At 42.8% G+C, this 21,661-nt stretch overlaps 1 protein-coding gene across 1 annotated transcript in view; it reads right to left on the bottom strand.

Moving 5' to 3' along the window:
* Window positions 1–21,661, bottom strand: part of LOC117511412 (cadherin EGF LAG seven-pass G-type receptor 3-like) — an 88,731-nt gene that overhangs the window by 27,558 nt on the left and 39,512 nt on the right. Inside the window, exons 7-10 of the mRNA XM_034171442.1 lie at window positions 17,834–17,953; window positions 13,040–13,137; window positions 12,104–12,195; window positions 11,727–11,900 (exon numbers count right to left, since the gene is read on the bottom strand). Of these exons, the coding sequence (XP_034027333.1) occupies window positions 11,727–11,900; window positions 12,104–12,195; window positions 13,040–13,137; window positions 17,834–17,953 (484 nt within the window). The remainder of the gene's footprint in view (window positions 1–11,726; window positions 11,901–12,103; window positions 12,196–13,039; window positions 13,138–17,833; window positions 17,954–21,661) is intronic.

The following is a 21,661-nucleotide window of genomic DNA, read 5'->3' as shown; positions in this document are numbered from 1 at the left end:
TCGCGGCCACCTGGGGGGTGTCGGCGGGGTCCTTGGGTCCTGTTCTGGCTCCGGACCGTTTGTGCTGCTGGGAGCGCACCGTTTTTCCACCTCGCCAGACCGCGCACTTATTTGTTATTAATTAAGCACTCACTGTTATGTCATTAAATTCCTTTGAACCGTGCTCTGCTTATTTTATGCTGGGTCCTAATGTCAAACGCTGGTCGGTTCTCCGACTGCGTCCGACACATAACAGTAGTCTCTGGCCAATACATCACGGACCCAGCGGTAGCAGAGGCGGTACTGTGCCGGGAAGGCGGCAGCAGACGTCAGAAGTTATCCGGATCAGTTGCGGGTGCTCTCCGCCCGGATGGTGCGTGTCGGAGAACCGATTATTGAATAGTGATTTGAGCTCTCTTGCAGCCATGTTCCTGTGGTGTTACCTTATCTGTGGGTTGTTGTGGAGTGTGAATAGCGACGGTTTCGCGTCACACTTCGACCGGATAAGAGGTAAAACGGGAGCTGCATGAGTGTGTCTTTAATGGGTGAACGCGCACGGCGGAGTTCTGTGGCACGGGTCGTTGTGCTTCCTGTTGTTACAGTTGTAGCCCCGTCTCCCCGGGTGAAGATAGCTACTGCGTCTGTTGTGTCAGCTCCGGCGTAATTTAGTTGAAGCACATTTTGGTTGTGTGTTACACGTAGCTGCGCACAGGGAAAGCAGCGTGAGTTGTTTTCTCGGTTACCAAAGGGGTTTTTTATTTTTAGCACTTTGGCTCCCCCTGTTGGTGACTGAGTCACATTACCGTTATAGCTCTTAAGGTGGAACAGGTGTGTTCCATGTGTTTGAGCTTAACGGTATAAGTCACTTATTAGTTTTGTGTTGGTTCATTTTTTGTGGAGGTTTTTTGAGTTGGTTTTTGTGTGGGATGTTCAGCACTATTAGTGTTCTGGGGTCGTGACCGTGCAGGCTGTCTGGAGCATAGAGATGACCCAGGTGACTTTGTTAGTCTGTTAGTCTTTCTTTTTTATTTCTTTTGGTTTCACCTCCCAGGGTTTGATGGGACGGTCCTCTGGGGGGTGATGGGGGGGGGGGGGGGTAATTGGGTTGTTTTTTCTTTTTTCTTTTTTTTGTTTTTGTTGTGCCCTCTCTTGTCCTCTGGCTCCAGCCATGTGAGCTGTACGTTGTCGCCGTTGCTGGAGTGGTGCAGTTTGGTTATGCTGGGCATTTCACAGGTTACCTCTGCACCCGGGAGGGGGGGGGGCTTGGGGTATTTTTTTTTTTTATTCCCTGTCTTCTCCTCTGGCCCCAGCCGTGTGAGCCGTTGGTTGTCGGCGTTGCTGGGGTGGTGCAGTTTGGTTGTGCTGGGCGTTTCCCAGGTGACCTCTGCATCCGGGAGGGGGGGGTTCGGGGTGTTTTTTTTTTGTTGATTCCCTGTTCCACCTCCGGCTTCAGCGCGCCTTTTGAGCTGTATGCCATCGGCGTAGCTGAGGTTTGGGGCAGTGGAATATACCCGCAGCTGGTGGCTGGTTTAAAAGTCGGAGGGGTGGCGCCGTTTTGTGCCGTATGCCATTACCGCTGTTCCACTCCTCCCGGTTGACTTTTGGGGTATAGTCGTGGTTGGTGACACTGGACGTACTTCCAGTTTCCACTGCGCTGAGGGGGTGGGGTTGGGGTTGTTTTGTTTGTATGTTTTTTTTTTCCTTTTGTTTTTTCCCCCAGTTTCCGCCCTCAGGGTGTGACTGTGGTGTCCTCTGGGGGGGAAAGGGCTGGGCCAGGTTTGTGTGGTCGCCGGGAGGCTTCCCGTGAGGGTGGGGTGCTGTTGTGTGGCTGGGGTGCCTGGCTGGCTTTTGTTTCTGTCTTCTGTTTTCTGTCTTTTGTTTTTCCTTCCAGGTGGCATGCGTTCAGGACTGAGTGGCTGTGTGGTTGAGTTATTAGGACCTCACCCTGATCACCTGAGGCTGGTCATGTGCAGCTCGTCAGGACTCACAGCTGTGGTGCATCTATATGGATTGGGGCATGGTTGCATTTAAGTCTGGAGTACACAGTGTGTATTTGCCAGAGACTCGACCTTGTGACCAGACGGGTGAGATCGACGTTTAGAGAACCAGCTCATCATCATGGACGCAGAGACCGTACCAGGTTTGATGCCATGGTCTGTGAAAGAGGAGGGGGTGAGGTCTCATGCTCGTCAGCACACTTCCTGAGGTACTTTAGGTTTTGTGACTAACATGAGTACAGTCAGTAGATATGGTGTCCCTCACACCTTATTATATTGAGCTGTTATGTTAGTCGTTTAATCAGCTTCCACTGCAGTGGAGAATTGAACTGGGTGTTCCATGACTGCAGGGTGGGAAGCTGATTGGTGATTAAGCCAGGAAGTGTTTGCTGATTATGTACACCTTTGAGTGGTCTCTCTGTGTGTGGAGTGGTGGACTCACATGATGGTTTCTTCTTTCACAGACTCGGTTGGTCGCGGCCACCTGGGGGGTGTCGGCGGGGTCCTTGGGTCCGAACTGTTCTGGCTCCGGACCGTTTGTGCTGCTGGGAGCGCACTGTTTTTCCACCTCGCCAGACCGCGCACTTATTTGTTAAGCACTCACTGTTATGTCATTAAATTCTGTTATCCTTTGAACCGTGCTCTGCTTATTTTATGCTGGGTCCTAATGTCAAACGCTGGTCGGTTCTCCGACTGCGTCCGACACATAACAAGTTCCATCATGTACTCGTAGGTATCTCACTGTTGAGGACCTCAGCAGCTGCAGAAGGCCAAGGATACACTCATGCTTCACCTGGCTGTGGTAGATCGATGACTACTTACTCGAGGTGGGGATGGACTGGTTGTCTTCCTGAGTGGTTGCCTTCCAAGACCCAAGGATTTTCTGTACCACTGAACATGCTACTCCAATACTGGTGGTGTAGAAAATCAATCGTGTTTGAGGGAAGACACTAGCAATTCTTGCAGAAATTAAATGTCTATAGAAGTTCCCAGTTTTTGAACTGACCACAGATTTCTTGTAATCCAACACAATGTCATCTGTCTGGCTTCCAGATTTAATCCTGCCAGACTTTGGGATCAAAAGGTGGGTAAAGTTGTAGGGAGGCAGCTGGAGATGCTGTTCTCATTACATTGCAACTAATCTTTACTTCCATTTTGGTGACTGGTATCATCCCAACATACAGGAAGAAAGGACGTGTTGTCCCTCTGTGCAAAGGCATGGGGATTGCATCCGCATTGGATGGGGATGCAAAGGCATGGCAAAGCTGACAGAAAAGATTTGCTGCATCCCATGTCCATTCATTTCTTTGGTGTCTAAAGGTGTTTGACCCTGACAGGGATCACCTGCACTGATACAAATACACAACCAGTATTATCTTGCTCTTAGTAGCTTGCAAGGTATACTTCCAAGGGTGATTCTTATTAAGATTCAGTAGCCAGCTGCTTTCTGCTAGACCACATCCAAGCTCTGCAAATACTCACTGAATGCAGGCGTGAATATCGTCTGGAGCTTCTTTGTGGCCAATAACAATTGTACATGTTTGGTCACAACCAAGCATGTATGTTCTGATTTGTCGATCCATGTCACATTTTGTCTTTGTCTCCTCATGAAGCACTGAGAAATAATAAATCTGTTGTGTGGGCCACTGAAGAGGAGGTACTGCTGGCCCACCACCAGAGGGCGCCCTGCCTGAAGTGCGGGCTTCAGGTACGAGAGGGCGCTGCCGCCTCACAGGAACAGCCGGGGGTGACAGCTGTCATTCAAATCAAATCAATTTTATTTATATAGCGCCAAATCACAACAAACAGTTGCCCCAAGGCGCTTTATATTGTAAGGCAAGGCCATACAATAATTACGGAAAAACCCCAACGGTCAAAACGACCCCCTGTGAGCAAACACTTGGCAACAGTGGGAAGGAAAAACTCCCTTTTAACAGGAAGAAACCTCCAGCAGAACCAGGCTCAGGGAGGGGCAGTCTTCTGCTGGGACTGGTTGGGGCTGAGGGAGAGAACCAGGAAAAAGACATGCTGTGGAGGGGAGCAGAGATCAATCACTAATGATTAAATGCAGAGTGGTGCATACAGAGAAAGAAACACTCAGTGCATCATGGGAACCCCCCAGCAGTCTAAGTCTATAGCAGCATAACTAAGGGATGGTTCAGGGTCACCTGATCCAGCCCTAACTATAAGCTTTAGCAAAAAGGAAAGTTTTAAGCCTAATCTTAAAAGTACAGAGGGTGTCTGTCTGCCTGATCTGGATTGGGAGCTGATTCCAGAGGAAAGGAGCCTGAAAGCTGAAGGCTCTGCCTCCCATTCTACTCTTACAAACCCTAGGAACTACAAGTAAGCCTGCAGTCTGAGAGCGAAGCGCTCTATTGAGGTGATATGGTACTATGAGGTCCCTAAGATAAGATGGGACCTGATTATTCAAAACCTTGTAAGTAAGAAGAAGAATTTTAAAATCTATTCTAGAATTAACAGGAAGCCAATGAAGAGAGGCCAATATGGGTGAGATATGCTCTCTCCTTCTAGTCCCTGTTAGTACTCTAGCTGCAGCATTTTGAATTAACTGAAGGCTTTTCAGGGAACTTTTAGGACAACCTGATAATAATGAATTACAATAGTCCAGCCTAGAAGCAAATGCAAAAAAGCAGTCCTACATATTTGTTTAATATGCATAATGAATGACATATCCTGATCAAAAATGACTCCGAGATTTCTCACAGTATTACTAGAGGTCAGGGTAATGCCATCCAGAGTAAGGATCTGGTTAGACACCATGTTTCTAAGATTTGTGGGGCCAAGTACAATAACTTCAGTTTTATCTGAGTTTAAAAGCAGGAAATTAGAGGTCATCCATGGCTTTATGTCTGTAAGACAATCCTGCAGATTAGCTAATTGGTGTGTGTCCTCTGACTTCATGGATAGATAAAGCTGGGTAGCATCTGCGTAACAATGAAAATTTAAGCAATGCCGTCTAATAATACTGCCTAAGGGAAACATGTATAAAGTGAATAAAATTGGTCCTAGCACAGAACCTTGTGGAACTCCATAATTAACCTTAGTCTGTGAAGAAGATTCCCCATTTACATGAACAAATTGTAATCTATTAGATAAATATGATTCAAACCACCGCAGCGCAGTGCCTTTAATACCTATGGCATGCTCTAATCTCTGTAACAAAATTTTATGGTCAACAGTATCAAAAGCAGCACTGAGGTCTAACAGAACAAGCACAGAGATGAGTCGACTGTCTGAGGCCATAAGAAGATCATTTGTAACCTTCACTAATGCTGTTTCTGTACTATGATGAATTCTAAAACCTGACTGAAACTCTTCAAATAGACCATTCCTCTGCAGATGATCAGTTAGCTGTTTTACAACTACCCTTTCAAGAATTTTTGAGAGAAAAGGAAGGTTGGAGATTGGCCTATAATTAGCTAAGATAGCTGGGTCAAGTGATGGCTTTTTAAGTAATGGTTTAATTACTGCCACCTTAAAAGCCTGTGATACATAGCCAACTAATAAAGATACATTGATCATATTTAAGATCGAAGCATTAATTAATGGTAGGGCTTCCTTGAGCAGCCTGGTAGGAATGGGGTCTAATAAACATGTTGATGGTTTGGAGGAAGTAACTAATGAAAATAACTCAGACAGAACAATCGGAGAGAAAGAGTCTAACCAAATATCGGCATCACTGAAAGCAGCCAAAGATAACGATATGTCTTTGGGATGGTTATGAGTATTTTTTTCTCTAATAGTTAAAATTTTATTAGCAAAGAAAGTCATGAAGTCATTACTAGTTAAAGTTAAAGGAATACTCGGCTCAATAGAGCTCTGACTCTTTGTCAGCCTGGCTACAGTGCTGAAAAGAAACCTGGGGTTGTTCTTAGTTTCTTCAATTAGTGATGAGTAGTAAGATGTCCTAGCTTTACGGAGGGCTTTTTTATAGAGCAACAGACTCTTTTTCCAGGCTAAGTGAAGATCTTCTAAATTAGTTAGACGCCATTTCCTCTCCAACTTACGGGTTATCTGCTTTAAGCTGCGAGTTTGTGAGTTATACCACGGAGTCAGGCACTTCTGATTTAAAGCTCTCTTTTTCAGAGGAGCTACAGCATCCAAAGTTGTCTTCAATGAGGATGTAAAACTATTGACGAGATACTCTATCTCACTTACAGAGGTTAGGTAGCTACTCTGCCCTGTGTTGGTATATGGCATTAGAGAACATAAAGAAGGAATCATATCCTTAAACCTAGTTACAGCGCTTTCTGAAAGACTTCTAGTGTAATGAAACTTATTCCCCACTGCTGGGTAGTCCATCAGAGTAAATGTAAATGTTATTAAGAAATGATCAGACAGAAGCGAGTTTTCAGGGAATACTGTTAAGTCTTCAATTTCCATACCATAAGTCAGAACAAGATCTAAGATATGATTAAAGTTGTGGGTGGACCCATTTACATTTTGAGCAAAGCCAATTGAGTCTAATAGATTAAATGCAGTGTTGAGGCTGTCATTCTCAGCATCTATGTGGATGTTAAAATCGCCCACTGTAATTATCTTATCTGAGCTAAGCACTAAGTCAGACAAAAGGTCTGAAAATTCACAGAGAAACTCACAGTAACGACCAGGTGGACGATAGATAACAATAAATAAAACTGGTTTTTGGGACTTCCAATTTGGATGGACAAGACTAAGAGTCAAGCTTTCAAATGAATTAAAGCTCTGTCTGGGTTTTTGATTAATTAATAAGCTGGAATGGAAGATTGCTGCTAATCCTCCGCCTCGGCCCGTGCTACGAGCGTTCTGGCAGTTAGTGTGACCCGGGGGTGTTGACTCATTTAAACTAACATATTCATCCTGCTGTAACCAGGTTTCTGTAAAGCAGAATAACTCAATATGTTGATCAATTATTATATCATTTACTAACAGGGACTTGTCATTCATCAACTCCTGACAGCTGTCACCTATTACCATCTCATCAACCACTCCATAAAGGCCGGACGACATCTCCACCCCGCTGCCGAGATATCACCTACCATAGGAGGTAATAATCCTCAGCCATTTCTGTGCCTTATCGCACACAAACTGTTTTGTCTGTCTATTACAGGAGTACTTGATTACTTGTGTCAGCTGGAGGGGCTGAGCTGGTCGGGGACAGCAGGGTGACGGATCACACCCTTCACGATCAGTGAGACAAGTGTCTGTTTCAGGTTCTGTAAAAGACTGTGTGTTTCGTAATTGCGGAGGTGGAGGAGTAATTCCCACCTGGATTGCTGACTGTTACTGGGTGTGCACACACCCACACCTCACTGTTTCTGTTTCCTGCCAGCAGTACCAGATCCGACAGCCGGAGACGGTGGCCACCTGGGGACTCGGGACTTGGCGGCTCCAGGAACCTCCGGGTTCGGTGGCAGTGGAAATCGTGTGGGATTCAGTTCCTGTCTGGACAGACGTCTTCTATCCTCGAGCCTGCCCACACGCCACCTCTGTGGATTGACTACATATAAATTCCGTATTCGTCTGTATTTCGTTGTGCACATTCACAACAGTAAAGTGTTGTATTTTGGCTCATTCATTGTCCATTCATTTACGCCCCCTGTTGGGGGTCCGTGTTACCACACTTTCACAACAAAATCAATGATCATATTTCCTGGACTACAAGTTATCCCGGTCAAAAAAATGCATTGTGAAGAGGGAATAAAACGTACATACGCAGGTTGCATCAGAGTAGCAGTTACACCTTTTTGTGTGGGTGCAACAGACTTGGTACTAAAGTGTTTCCCCGGGGGACGGGTTTACCAACAGGCTGCCACTCCGTGTGTGCTTTTACTTTACATAAAGACTGTAAAATTACAAAAATAAGCAATATAGACAAATAATAATGCATCGGACAACATATTGGATGTTATTTGATGCAGTTTTTACAAAATAAATAATCAGAGGGACACGCAATACTGGCACACAGCTTTGTAAACACTACAATAATAATGTGGGTCCATTTAATTTTTTTTATCAGCTTTCTTTTGGAACTTTAGTGCATTTTTGTAATGTACTTTTATATTGCCAGTTACTCCACAAAAGTAAAAAAAAAACACACAAATTATACTTTGGTAAATAAGGCAAATGCAAATTGAGCAGCCACTGTCATACGCGCTGCCCTCTGTGTCGGGTAAATCAATGAGCAGCTCGATCCTTTGTTAAACCTGTTTTAGGAAAGGCGTTGTTTTCACACGTGACCTGTGAGTAAATCCTCGCCGCTCTCAGCTTTGCAGCGGCCCTTCATTGTTAGTACATTGATGAACTGACTGAAGTGTTGCACTCGTCACGTTCTCATCCTAATTTAAATGACACAAGTGGTTCATGCTTCCTCTGAACAGAGTTTAATTGAGCCACATGGCTTGCAGAGCCCAGAATTGATTATGTGTATTGATTTATTGATGTGCCTTTTTTTTCTAGTGAAACCTTCCACTAATAAACACAAAATTATACATCCATGTGCATAAACTCATATATCATGCATGATCTCTTCTCATGTGTCAGAAAACAGACAGAATTGATTCATATGTATCTGCACTGACATTTCCTTTTCATGCACAGAATGTTTGCACACCAGATAATGAATGAATTAATATATGTTCACATTTATATATATTTATCCCACACATTAACACAGAGAGGATAAGCCCAGCCCAGTCTCGTGCTTTTTTTTGTGCTCTTGTCATAAAATGAGGCACATTTTCGTGATATAGTTTTTTAAGTTGTACTATTTCTAACCCTAACCCTCTCCCTTCCCCTAACCCCCACCCCCCACCCCCCCATTTCGTGTTCCCGCCATAAAAATGAATTTGTGCTCCTGTCATGAAAATGTGGCGCTTTTTGTGACTGTATGAGGAACCAATAAATTAATGCACTGGAACTGAAACAGAGTCAAACTCAGCCTAATGATATGAAGAATCGAAAGAAGATTCATCGTGAGGCAGCTGATAGCTCTAACTCTCTCAATTTAGCATCACCAAGAGTCCCTTTATTCAAAGAATAGCGACAACTGAGAACATAGCGCCATTTTGGGGCCAAATGTGCTGAACTACTGAATGAACCTTTTAAGCTTTCAATGTGTTTTTTTTTCATCTGTTAACCACATACAGCAACACATCCAGGTACAGGTACTATCAAAATAAATAGTTAAGCTACCAAATTTATATGGATTTACAATTTATGATGATTTATTTAATTAATTTAAAGCCTGATTTATGCAGCTGCAGCTCTGTAACTCTGTCATGACACCGACATGCGTGTGTTTTAAAGTTCTCCGTTGCTGGATTGTACTTTATTCTGGGCTAATTTGACCCGCAACAAGCTTTTCTTTCTACAATTATAACCTCCAAAGGTAAGTTGTACAATTTCCTCTTTTTCTGACTCCGTGTTGTAAATTTGCAGACTTTTCTGCCAAATGTATGTGATCCGAAATGTAATCAGAGTACGCACTGCAAAAACTATTAAAATATGAGAGGAAAGAGTGAAAGCAGAAAAGTGTCAAATCACAGCCTTTTGTGTCTGAAGTAACAGGTACACGTCAGGCTGCGAGTCCGTGTCTGAGCATGATGTGAAAAAAATAAACAGTCAGGCTTTTAATCACAGAAATGACTCCGGTCCCACTTTACTGGAATTGGCAAGTGTCAGTGCTGAACTTTAATTTGTACCTGTGTTACTGTGCACAACCAGACTGCTCTGGGTTTTTAATGGAAATACATTGCGATCGGACAGGACTGTTGTGGGCTGGGGTGTTTGGCTGGTTTGGTTTTTGTTTTCTGTTTCTCCCACCAGGTGGTATGCATTCAGGACTGAGTGGCTGAGCATCAGGACCTCACCCTGAACACCTGAGGCTTGTTATCACGTGCAGGTCATCAGGACTCACAGCTGTGGTGTATTTTGTCTTAATCAGAGATTGCTGCATTTAAACCTTGAATGCACAGTGTGTGATTGCCAGAGACTCGACCTTGTGAGCAGACGTGTGAGATCGACGTCAGGAGAACAATCTCACCATCACGGATGCAGAGACCGCTCCAGGTTTGACGCCACAGTCTGTGAAGGAGGATTGGGTGAGGTCTCACGCTCTTCAGCACACTTCCTGAGGTAATTTGGTTTTGGTGACTTTTATGAAGTAATGACAGTGGATTTGGTGTCCCTCACACCTTGTGTTAGTGAGCTGTCACGTTATGCTAATTGTCTAATCAGCTTCTGCTGCAGTGGAAATTTGAACTGAGTTGTTCCGTGCCTGCAGGGTGAGAAGCTGATGTATAGATTTAAGCCAGGAAGTGTTTGCTGATTGCGTGCACCTTTGAGTTGTGTCTCTCTGTGTGGAGTTGGACTCACCTCATGTTTTCTTTCTTCACAGACTCGGTTTGTCGCGGCCACCTGGGGGGTGTCGGCGGGGTCCCTGGGTCCGAACTGCTGTGGCTCCGGACCGTTTGCGCTGCTGAGAGCGCGCCGTGTTTTCACCTCACCAGACCGCGGACTTTTTTAGTTGTTTGAGCACTGCATCTCACTGTTATGTTTATTAAATTCTGTTATCCTTTGAACCGTGCTCTGCTTATTTTATGCTTGGTCCTTCAAACGCTGGGTCGGTGCTCCGACCGCGTCCGAAACATAACAAGGACATTTTATTGGATGTGAGCGAAAAATCTGTTACACAAAATCCATTATATATGGTGTTTATTACATGGAAAACAATACAAAAACATTGGGACTTTTTTTGTCTGGTGACTGTGAATATCCGGTTTATACGATGACGGTTTAGACGAGTTTTACTGTGAGGACTGAACAATATATGTATTTAAAGCTTTAATGATGAAGTTGCTTCCATCCCACATGGCTGACTTTATTTTTGCTGATTTTTCTTCTCTTTGGATCTGAAAGTAACCTGTACATCTTGAAGCCCTTGTGTCTATTTTTACCTCCAAATGCACAACAACCTGGCATTTGCAGCGAATAAATAAATGAAATAGCTGGATTTACATGCGGACACATTAACAGCGAACATTATTTTGGTCCCAAGATGGCACCATGAGTCACATGACCGTGTTTTTTTTTTTTTGTTTTTTTTTAGCTCGTCACTACTCTCTGAATAAAGGGACTCCAGCATCACCTATGCAACAGTGACTCCCAGTGGTATGAAACAGTACAGGTACTCAGAAATCATTCAATACCTGTTAAAGTTTATGCCCAAAATTACCTTGTTCTCACTGTTGCCTAATAAAAATAAAAATTAAAAAAAAAAATCTGGCAGCTTCCCTTCATTCAAACCCACCTGAAAATTTAATGGCATCTACGCGTATTCCAGGCCAGACGTAATCCTATTATAATTGCTTTGTAAAAAATAAAAAATAAAAAACAACAACAACAAAGAAAGAACTTGTGGCAGGTCAGAATTTGACAATCCTCATCCAACACTGGAGGATTGAGTCACCATGACAACCTGCCAGAATGCAAAACTCCTCCAATCAGTCAGATCAATAGGTTTTCTGCACAGACAGATGGACGTGATGGCAAGATCCTTTCTACTGCCCACAGAGGGCGGAGCAAGGACAAGCAAACACTTATGTCCTTTGACAGACCATTTCATAAGGTAAAAGTACAGTCTCTGAAGTGCTCTTGAGCATGGCACTTGACCTGTTCTGTTTTTAAAGGCAGAACAAGAGGTTTATAATAAAAATAAAATCCTCAAAAAAAGTCAAACTTCTCATCTACCTTTGGTGCCGTTGTGGGCGGGCTCCGTGAGCAGGCGCTCGCTGTGGTTGCTGCGTTTGAATCGCCGCTGGATGCGTCCACGGAGACGGACGTTGTCCTCGCTCTCGGAGGAAGGGATGGAAAGACTGCGTTCCTCCTCCATAGACAGGTCCGAGTCTGAGTCCGAGTCCTCACCTGAGAGGAGAGAGGGAACCAGTGAAAGAATAAAACAAAGAGGAGCACGAAACAACAGAAAGTAGAGCAGCTTTGGTGGCTCAGTGGACACGGATGGTTCATTCAAAGACAAACAGAGAGAGAGAGAGAAAGCAAAAAGGACTTTTTCATTGATGGAGAAACTTTAATTAGAATCAACATCTTGTCACTCTTCCTCCGTTTACCTCCGTCTCTGTGGAACATGGCCACATCCAGGTCTGTGGCTCCCGTGTGGCCGATGGCTTGTTCCAGAGTCTGACGAGCCAAGAGGTTTTCTCTGTGAGGGAAACAACAAAGAGCACAGATTCAGTAAATGTGGTGCAGCACATTAGTCCTGCTCCACATACAGAACAGCCCTCTTCATCTTTACCCCACTGACCCACAAAATACAGGACTCGGTTCTCATTAGTGAGGGAGACAACTTAAAGATCTTTAACCCAAATCCATGTCTGCAGGATGTCCATGAAATCTGACATAAATTACATTTCATTCATAGTTAGAAGTTTCTTTCCCCGTTTTGATTAGGGGTCAGATTCAGTCCAGTTGAATCAGCTTTCAGAGCCATCATGTGGAGGTCTTCACCTGAAGTCACAGTGCTGTTAAAACCACGGGCCGTACAGTGACTGCAGATCGTCTATGAGGTTTTGGAACAGCCCAGAACGAGCAGAGATGGAGATGGAGAAGAGTACTGCTGACCTTCAACGGGAATGCACCACATCATGTGGTTTTGGATGAATGTTTAGACAGTGGTTTGAGTGCCAATTCCACCATCAACACCACATGAGTGTTTCTACAGGCAGGAGACCAACATCATGCCCAGGAAAGACCAACGTGTCTTCCTCAAGGGCACTTTATCAAACATAAAAGACTAAATTCTCACTGGTTAGAAGACAATCTGCTCCACTCAATGAGCTTCCAAAGTTATATTGTTATCTTTAAATATGTAAATGAATGAAGATCAATCACACTGTCACATGCATTAAATTTGTTTTTTCAATCTGCAAGAAGAGTTGAACCAAACGTAAACACTGCACACAGCTGTCACGCCTGCACAGCAGTGAGCGTCCCGAGCATCCCCATGTCTCATTGTCCCATTCAAACTGAGTATGTCAAAGTTGTACCTGGCAGAGCTGACGGAGGAGATGGTGGAGGTTCCCAGGGTGATGCGGTGAAGACCGCTCTGCTCCAGCAGAGACGTGTTGTGATATGGGTTTTGAGCCTGAATAAAGACAAACAATATCGAGGACGTCTGTAGTTATAACTTCACACGTGCAGAATGTTATCGGCCTTGACATGAAGCGCAGAGGCTCATGTCATGGTTGTGCCTGTTTGTCACTCTGTACAAATATCTTCAAAGCACAAGCACAAATTCAATCAAACTTGGTGGGTAAACTTACTGGACCATCTTCTCACAATACGTCACATTAAGGTCATAGGTCAATGTCAAATCAGTGGTTATCATCCACTGTCTGTGGTGATATCTTCAAAATGCAAACAGCAATTAAAATCAAACTTGGCAGATAAACTCGGTGGGCCTTTCTCTTGTAAGGGCCCCTTCACACATAGTACGAATGTGGTCGAACTGCACATGAATTGTGCATGAAGAATGAATTGTATGCAATGCATGTAAAACTGTAGCTGCCTCCAATGCCTCGTACACCTGTTGCTACAACTATTTGCACACACCAGCGGCTGAAAGACAGAGTGTGCGCTGTGAGAGCCCATTCAATCCCTCTCACATCAGGTGTCAGCCAAATTCCAGCTGACACACACAAACATCTAACACCGCTCGCTTGGCACTAAGAAAATCTGTGGCCATTCGCACTATCATCACGAAAACAGTCAGCAGACAAACACTTTCGACCTGGATGTGAAATTTGTCTAAGTGACCCAACGAGTGTGACGTTGCAAAACAGTAGCGCACATGTGGTGCATGCGTCTCAGACGTGTGCGCGTGCTGTGACCCCCACCCCCCTTCCCCCGCTCCCTCCAACACATGTGGCGTGCCGGAGGGGGGGCACACTTGCATAAAATGCTTATATGGAATGTATGTACAGATCTGATCACATGGGGGCCAGACAGCAAGGTCTGATCGCATACAGCACGGGGAAGAGCCTGTCAGCTGATCACAGCACACTGACAGCTCAGTGCACACATTACAAACACAGAAAACACCGCCAGGACAGTTATATAAATAAGTACGACAATACCTACATACCCAATTACATAACAAACTAGAAGCACTCAGACAGTGCAAACCTCCACCAAGGCCATAGGGTCACTGACCCTAAAGAGATTCCCTCCTTGGCACAGTGATCTATTCAACAATTCAGTGTTACAACCAAAACTATGATACATACACTTTTCTTTCCTGTATATTTGACATCCTTGACCATGAAAACATACCACTAGAACTTGGAATCACTTTTATGTCTTTATTAGTTGAAAAGTTATTGTATAAAAACGATTTTTCGGTAATCGCGGTTTTCTTCTGGATCTACCTCCATTTGAAGCTACATCAAATCTGATGACACCTTACTGAATCAGTACAGATTCAACTACAATTTGGTGTTAGTTGTGCATCTCTAGCTTCATTTTGTACCTCACACTGACACATTTTCTATTTTCCCTATATTTTTGCATATTCTGGATCACCAGATCCGGAATCCGGATCCGATCATCACCAAACTTTGTTGTTTGATAGAACATTTGACTATGTTACACCTTAATTTTTTTCAAGCCGTTCTGCCTTGTTTTTGTGGAGTTAGAAACTAGAATGTCAAAATTCCCCCTATCCCGCAATGGTGAAGAATCCTTTAAAAAATTCCTGGCTCCGGATCATGATCCGGATCACCACTAAAATTTAATCACCTGTTCCTCTTGTCATTCCCAACCACTCCAAAAACATTTCATCAAAATCCGTTCAAAACATTTTGAGTTATCCTGCTGACAGACAGACAAACAAACAAACGCAACCGAAAACATAACCTCCTTGGAGGAGGTAATAACGAAAATGAATGGCCATATAAAAACAGAGAGTGACACGTTCATCTGGGTGTTGAACAGACAGGGGGCCATGTCCGCCCACAGCGGCTGCTGTTGTGATCTGTGCTTCTGGACGTCCCAGCTGCAGAACATGTACCAGCTGGGACGCGCCTCACGGAGGAATTACAACATTCCTTTGTGAGGTGTGTGTGTCTCTACCTGCTGTCCTCACGTGGAAATACATAAAACATCTTTCGCCTTTGCGCCAGGCTGCAGCAGACACACACAGCGCACCTCGTCCATATCCTTGTTGATTTCAAGCATTTTTCTGCACCATTTCCAGGCCAGCGATGGTAGTTTTTGGCTGGAAATAAGAGCTTTTGTAAATTGCAGGTTTGAATATCGTGGGTGGCATGTATGTATTTTTTTTTTCACAGCAGCTGCGCGATGGGGTTACACATGCTCCAGCTGCTCACACTGTGTTCCCATTGCGGCGGCGGCGTGCAGGCTCGTGCACAACACTGTCGCGTGCACGAAACCATCACAACAGGTTCATTCACGCCTGCCCGTTGGCTCGATGTTTTTGTGGTTCGCTCATACGAGCTGTTCCGCCGTGATTTGCCCTGATTTGTACTTATTCATACTGCGTGTGAAGGAACCTAACACAGGTCATGTTAAAATCTAAGGTCAAGGTCAAATTATAGGTTACTGTTCATTGTCCGTGGTGATTCTTCAAAACACAAAGACCAATTTCAATCAAACTGTGGGATAAACTTAGTGAGCAGTCCTCTCACAACACAGGTTCTATCAAGGTCAAAGGTCAAGATAAAATCAGAGGTCACCATCCACTGTCCACACAATGTCTTCAAAACACAGACAGCATATTCAGTCAAACTTGGCGGAGGAGCCAAGTGGATTCTTCTGTTGCAACATAGGTCATGTTAAGGTCACAGGTTTAAGGTCAAGACCAAATCAAAGGACGATGTCTAAAATACATTAATGACTAAATCTGGAACTACATGAGATACTCGACTGTGGTGTTGTGCACAGACTACTGATGTCACGAAGATAATGCATCAAACATCTAACATCAATGACATCACATAATGAGGTTAACTGAAGTTGGCTGCGGCAAGACACTGCAGTGGTCTCAATGTCTTATTCAGACAGAATAGAATAGAATAGAGCCTTTATTGTTATTGTGCATCTACATACATACAATGAAGTTTGTCCTCTGCATTTAACCCATCCTAGTTACATTTAAGCACAATTCAACCACTTGGAGCAACCTCAGTCCGGTCCCCGGGGAACATGCAGCCTTCTGATGAGACAGATGAGAGATGAGACTTATTTTGCCTGTGACAACATGTTACAGTTGTCAGACTTACAGTAAGTTTGGGATATCTGACAGGACTAGAGTCAGGGTGCAAACTGATCTGAAAGGTGCAGCTGGTATGAGGCACCTGATGGCCAATAAAACCAGTCCCAGCATCTTTCTGATTAGGAGATACAGAGCATAACCTGAAGAGTGTGCTGTTGCGAAAATATAGGTTAACCAGATTTTGGTGATTTTAAACTAACACAAACACACGTATGTCGAAGCAAAGGTTTGGAAGACAACAACATTTAGGTTACGTATGAACTTCACAGAATGGAAGACGAACAAACAAGAGCTCATTTTTTTTTTTATACACAACAAAGATAATGATTGTTTGACAAAAGACATCAGATTGCAGTGAACTTGAATTAATTCAATTCAGTTCAATTCAATTCAATTTTATTTATATAGCGCCAAATCACAACAAACAGTTGCCCCAAGGCGCTTTATATTGTAAGGCAAGGCCATACAATAATTACGGAAAAACCCCAACGGTCAAAACGACCCCCTGTGAGCAAGCACTTGGCGACAGTGGGAAGACAGAAGTACTGACTCATTGTTGAGTCTGTACTCGCCTTTGATGCTACCAGAAGCGATTGTGGTGTTAAAACTCAAAATCAGCTTGTTAGTAGTTGCAAGTGTACTGGAGACAATACTGGAAGTTATCGGTTATCTGTAGCTTTCGATAAATTTTTGGGTGGTTTATCGGTTTAGCTTTATCAATCAATCAATTCAATCAATTTTTTTATATAGCGCCAAATCACAACAAACAGTTGCCCCAAGGCGCTTTATATTGTAAGGCAAGGCCATACAATAATTATGTAAAACCCCAACGGTCAAAACGACCCCCTGTGAGCAAGCACTTGGCTACAGTGGGAAGGAAAAACTCCCTTTTAACAGGAAGAAAGCTCCAGCAGAACCAGGCTCAGGGAGGGGCAGTCTTCTGCTGGGACTGGTTGGGGCTGAGGAAGAGAACCAGGAAAAAGACATGCTGTGGAGGGGAGCAGAGATCAATCACTAATGATTAAATGCAGAGTGGTGCATACAGAGCAAAAAGAGAAAGAAACACTCTGCATCATGGGAACCCCCCAGCAGTCTAAGTCTATAGCAGCATAACTAAGGGATGGTTCAGGGTCACCTGATCCAGCCCTAACTATAAGCTTTAGCAAAAAGGAAAGTTTTAAATTAATGAACACAAAAGATACAAGCGCGGCTAAGGATGTGGACTAAAGAGCAGGCATAATCAGTATCGTGCTTTATGTGGGTCAGCGAGGAGCCCTGAGGGCGGAAGAAGAGATGGAGGTCAGTGAAGACGGATGGATGAATGGATGGATGGATGGATGGATGGATGGATGGAAGGATAGCAAAAGGGCTTTGTGCTGTTTAGTAATGAGCAGAGACAGAATGAGCATCTTGAACACAAACTATGACAGAACTGAACAGAAATAGGACTTTTTGTACGATGTAGATGAGCAGATTTACAGCGTCACATCAAAGTCTCAAACTGATAAGCATCCTGTAATGCGTCACTTATGTGTGTTTGTGGACTCACAGTGTTCTGCACCGGTCTTGGTGGGTCATCTCCAGGACTCTTCTTACCCGAACAGGTGACCTTCCAGGCCTCCTGAACCTCGGAGTTGAATACGATGAACACCAGCATTACGGACAAACCCTGAGATAGAGAGAGCAAGAGACAGAGAAAGACCAGCAGACAGGTAAAGACTCAGAGTGAAGACATGGTCACACTTTAAATTAGCAACACGTACTCTAGTGAAAAGAGGTGGAGCTGGAAGCTTGTTGACTTGACCCGCTGCAACTACTGTGTTATTAATGTGCAGCTAATCATCACTCACAATACAAATATCTATAACTAGAGCTCCTGGTGAAGTTCTCGTGCATCTAAATGTCAGTAAATATCCACCAGGTGGAGATACTGCTTCATGTCAAGAACCTTGAGTACAGGCTGCTGTGGGACACAATGACAAAGTTGTCATTTATAGTAGTGGATTAGATTAGATAGAACTTTATTAATTCCTTAGGAAGACTCCCTCAGGGAAACTGAGGTTCCAGCAGCATTGTGTAGCAGCACACGGGGCAAGAAGCACACAGAGCATCAAAAGTGAAAGAAAAAAAAAAACAATTTGCAAATATAAATATACAGTAAATCCACAAATATAAATACCAGATATACTGATTGCTACTGGTTTACTGGATACTACTGTTCCTCTCCTTCCCGTTCTCTGTCTTCCTGTTACTCCTCCTCCCCCCAGTTGAGGTGTCACAAATGCAAAAGTGAATTATTTCATAAAATTCAGAGAAACATTATACTAAACATGTGCTAGCAGAATGTCTGACTTACTCACAAACCTTCTCAACAGACTTGTTTTTAGCCAAGTACATGCTAACTAGCCAGGCTAACCTGCAGAGCCTGATAGCTAGCACAGATGATACTCACATGATAAGTTACCAATTAGGCGAAGAGAACACTTCTGTAGTATTAATCTTCGCCTCACAAGTGACTGCAAATGTGCTTTTGGAACCAGGTATACATCTGGAAAGCAAAGTTCAATAAAACTAGATTATGTGGCACAGCTAGCTAAAGTGTTGACACCCGCTGGCATTTTGGATGTTGTTTACTTTTGCTTCCTCAAAAGTCTACAGCAGCAGGTTGTCTTTGTGAATTGTTAGTAATACAATTTTAGGTGTAGAAGTTAATCGGTGCTGACCTTGATGACACCAATTTCTAAAAATGACTTAAACATAACATTCTGGGGGAAATGTGGGTTAAACAATGTACACGTTTACAATGAAATTAATTATTGTTATTACACATTAGCTAACCCTTACCAAAAAGAAGTTTACTCAGAGTACACCTCTTTTAAACTTAAAAAATAAGTGAGTATACGGTCCTTTCACTTTACTTGTGTCAGGTTTTGGCCCTGAGCGAGGTGATGGTTTTGTTTTTTTCCTCCTTTCTTCTACCCACCATCTGCTCCTGCTTTGCTTTATTAGTTTTTTTTTTCATCATGTGTTTTCTCTCTGTTCTATGTTGTTTTGGCAATTTGTTTCCTTTGTTACTTTCATACTTCTGCCATGGCTTAGTTCCGTTCTTCTCAGTCAGTCTCTTTTCATTATCATTTAGTTATCATCTGTTTATTTTTGCAATTCTCTTTTCTGTTATCTGTTTTGGTTTAGTATCAGGTTTTTGGCTTCTGTTCTAGTTTTCTTCAGCCGTTTTGTGGTTGCATTATTGATCATTAGTTTATCACTTTATTTTCTCATTTGTGTTATCAGTTACATTGTAACATTGGGTTTTGTATCTGTTATCATGTAGTCTCTGTTTTTGTTGTTGTTCTGCTTTAGTATTCATTTGTTCATGTATTCCCTGATCAGTTCTCATTTTCTTGCCCGGTTCAGTGTTATATTTTATTCTGTCTTCTGTTTAGCTTGGTTCATAGTTCCGTTTCACTCCACACCCTGTACCTGCCATTATGTCTTCATCCCTCTTGCATCTCTGTTTGCGTTGTCACGTCATGCCACTTCACCAGTGGTGGGCACAGTTCCGCTAATCTGCTAACCGCTAATTATCAAAGACAATGTTTTCATTATCGGATTAGCTATCCAGATAACTTTGAAAACCATCATCAGAGTAATTATCTTCTGATAAGTTTTGGTCCGATAATTTTTAAACCACTAACATATTTTTGCAGACGTAGTAAACAAAGCTGAATAGTTACAAACATCTACGAAATCTAAAATCAGTTAAGCACCTACCTGTTAAATGTTTTATAGTAGATGCAAAGTTCTATCCTCTGTAAACACAGCAGAGCTGGTTCTAGAAGAAACCACTCTATCCTCTGCAGGCAAAGAAGAACTGGTCACAAAAAGAAAAAAAAAAAAAGCTAATTTCTTTTGACCCCATACTGATATGCTGGCAATATCACCCAAGTCGTCCAGAGGCATACCGTTTTAACTTATGGTTAAAATTTTAACCAAGCTAATTTTGGACAAGTTATTTAAATTAATGTCACGTCTGAAGTTTTATAAAGTGAAAATATCAGATATATGTTTTAGTTTTAAAGTAATGCACTATTTTTTAAGGTTTTAGTGTGGACATGCTGTGCCCAGGTGCATTATGGGTACCTCAGTACATTCACGACAGAAGAAATGCATTTGAGACGCTCTGATCAGGCTCCACATGGAGAACAGCATTAAACTCTTTGTATATTGTGGCTAAAACTCTCGTGAATATATTCTCTTGGTTTATAGACGTTATTGTGTTTGTTTATGTAAAAATGCCAGAAGCTCAGGTTGCTCCTCCATTATTTTAAATTGGAATCATTGCAATCGATTCCTGTTTGCTATTAGAGTCCTGCTTATGTCAAACACTGTCTGTCATCTTTGTTCCAGAGTAATATTTTTAAGATGTCTGAAATTCAGTTTGCGTTTATTAAATTCCACGCATTTTAAAAGTAGCAGACACGGATTATCTGGAATTTTGTTTTGGCAAGATTTCACAATCTCTACTGCCATCTACTGGCCAGTAGTGTTCATGGTAGTATTCGCCCTAGTACTGAGCGTCCAGTAGTTGGCAGTGTTCTATTTATTTTGACACTGGTTATATCAGACGGTTATTTAATTAAAACTTGGCTTTTTTTTTTGAAAATGCCTTTTTGTTACAAATAAAAATGGCATATTTTACAAAAGCACATTTATCTGTAAACACCAACACATGATACACCTCACATTAACGTGTTGGTTTACATAGAATGAATGAGTCAACCAATCAGTGTTAGCGGAGGCACATGTTACCCATAATTGTTTGCCATCTGTTTGTGTTTGTTACAAAACTTCAGAATTAGAGCATTATTCAATGTTACAAGAAATATGTTATATTTTAACTTTGTACAAATGACAGAATTGACATTAATGGAGTTATTCTATCAGTATTAATTTTATTTATAAACCAAACCATAAGCCAGCACTGCTTTATTTTCCAAGACCTCCGCCTCATGGCAATGCTGTTAATGAGTAGAGAGTTGAGCTTCGCTGCTCCTCTCAACTGCTTTGCTGCTGGAAACTATGTAATAAACAGGAGCTTTCAGTAGTGGGCAGGGCACACAAAGACAGAAGTACTGACTCATTGTTGAGTCTGTACTCGCCTTTGATGCTACCAGAAGCGATTTTGGTGTTAAAACTCAAAATCAGCTTGTTAGTAGTTGCAAGTGTACTGGAGACAATACTGGAAGTTATCGGTTATCTGCAGCTTTCGATAAATTTTTGGGTGGTTTATCGGTTTAGCTTTATAAAAGATAACTTTTCAGTTATCTGATTATCTGTTATCGAAGCCAATTTTTTGGTTAGCTGTGCCCACCACTGC

Source organism: Thalassophryne amazonica, chromosome 6 (genome assembly GCF_902500255.1).
Source record: "Thalassophryne amazonica chromosome 6, fThaAma1.1, whole genome shotgun sequence".
NCBI lineage: Eukaryota > Metazoa > Chordata > Actinopteri > Batrachoidiformes > Batrachoididae > Thalassophryne > Thalassophryne amazonica.
The sequence above is the reverse complement of the archived record's forward strand: the minus strand, read 5'-3'. Positions and strand labels throughout refer to the sequence as shown.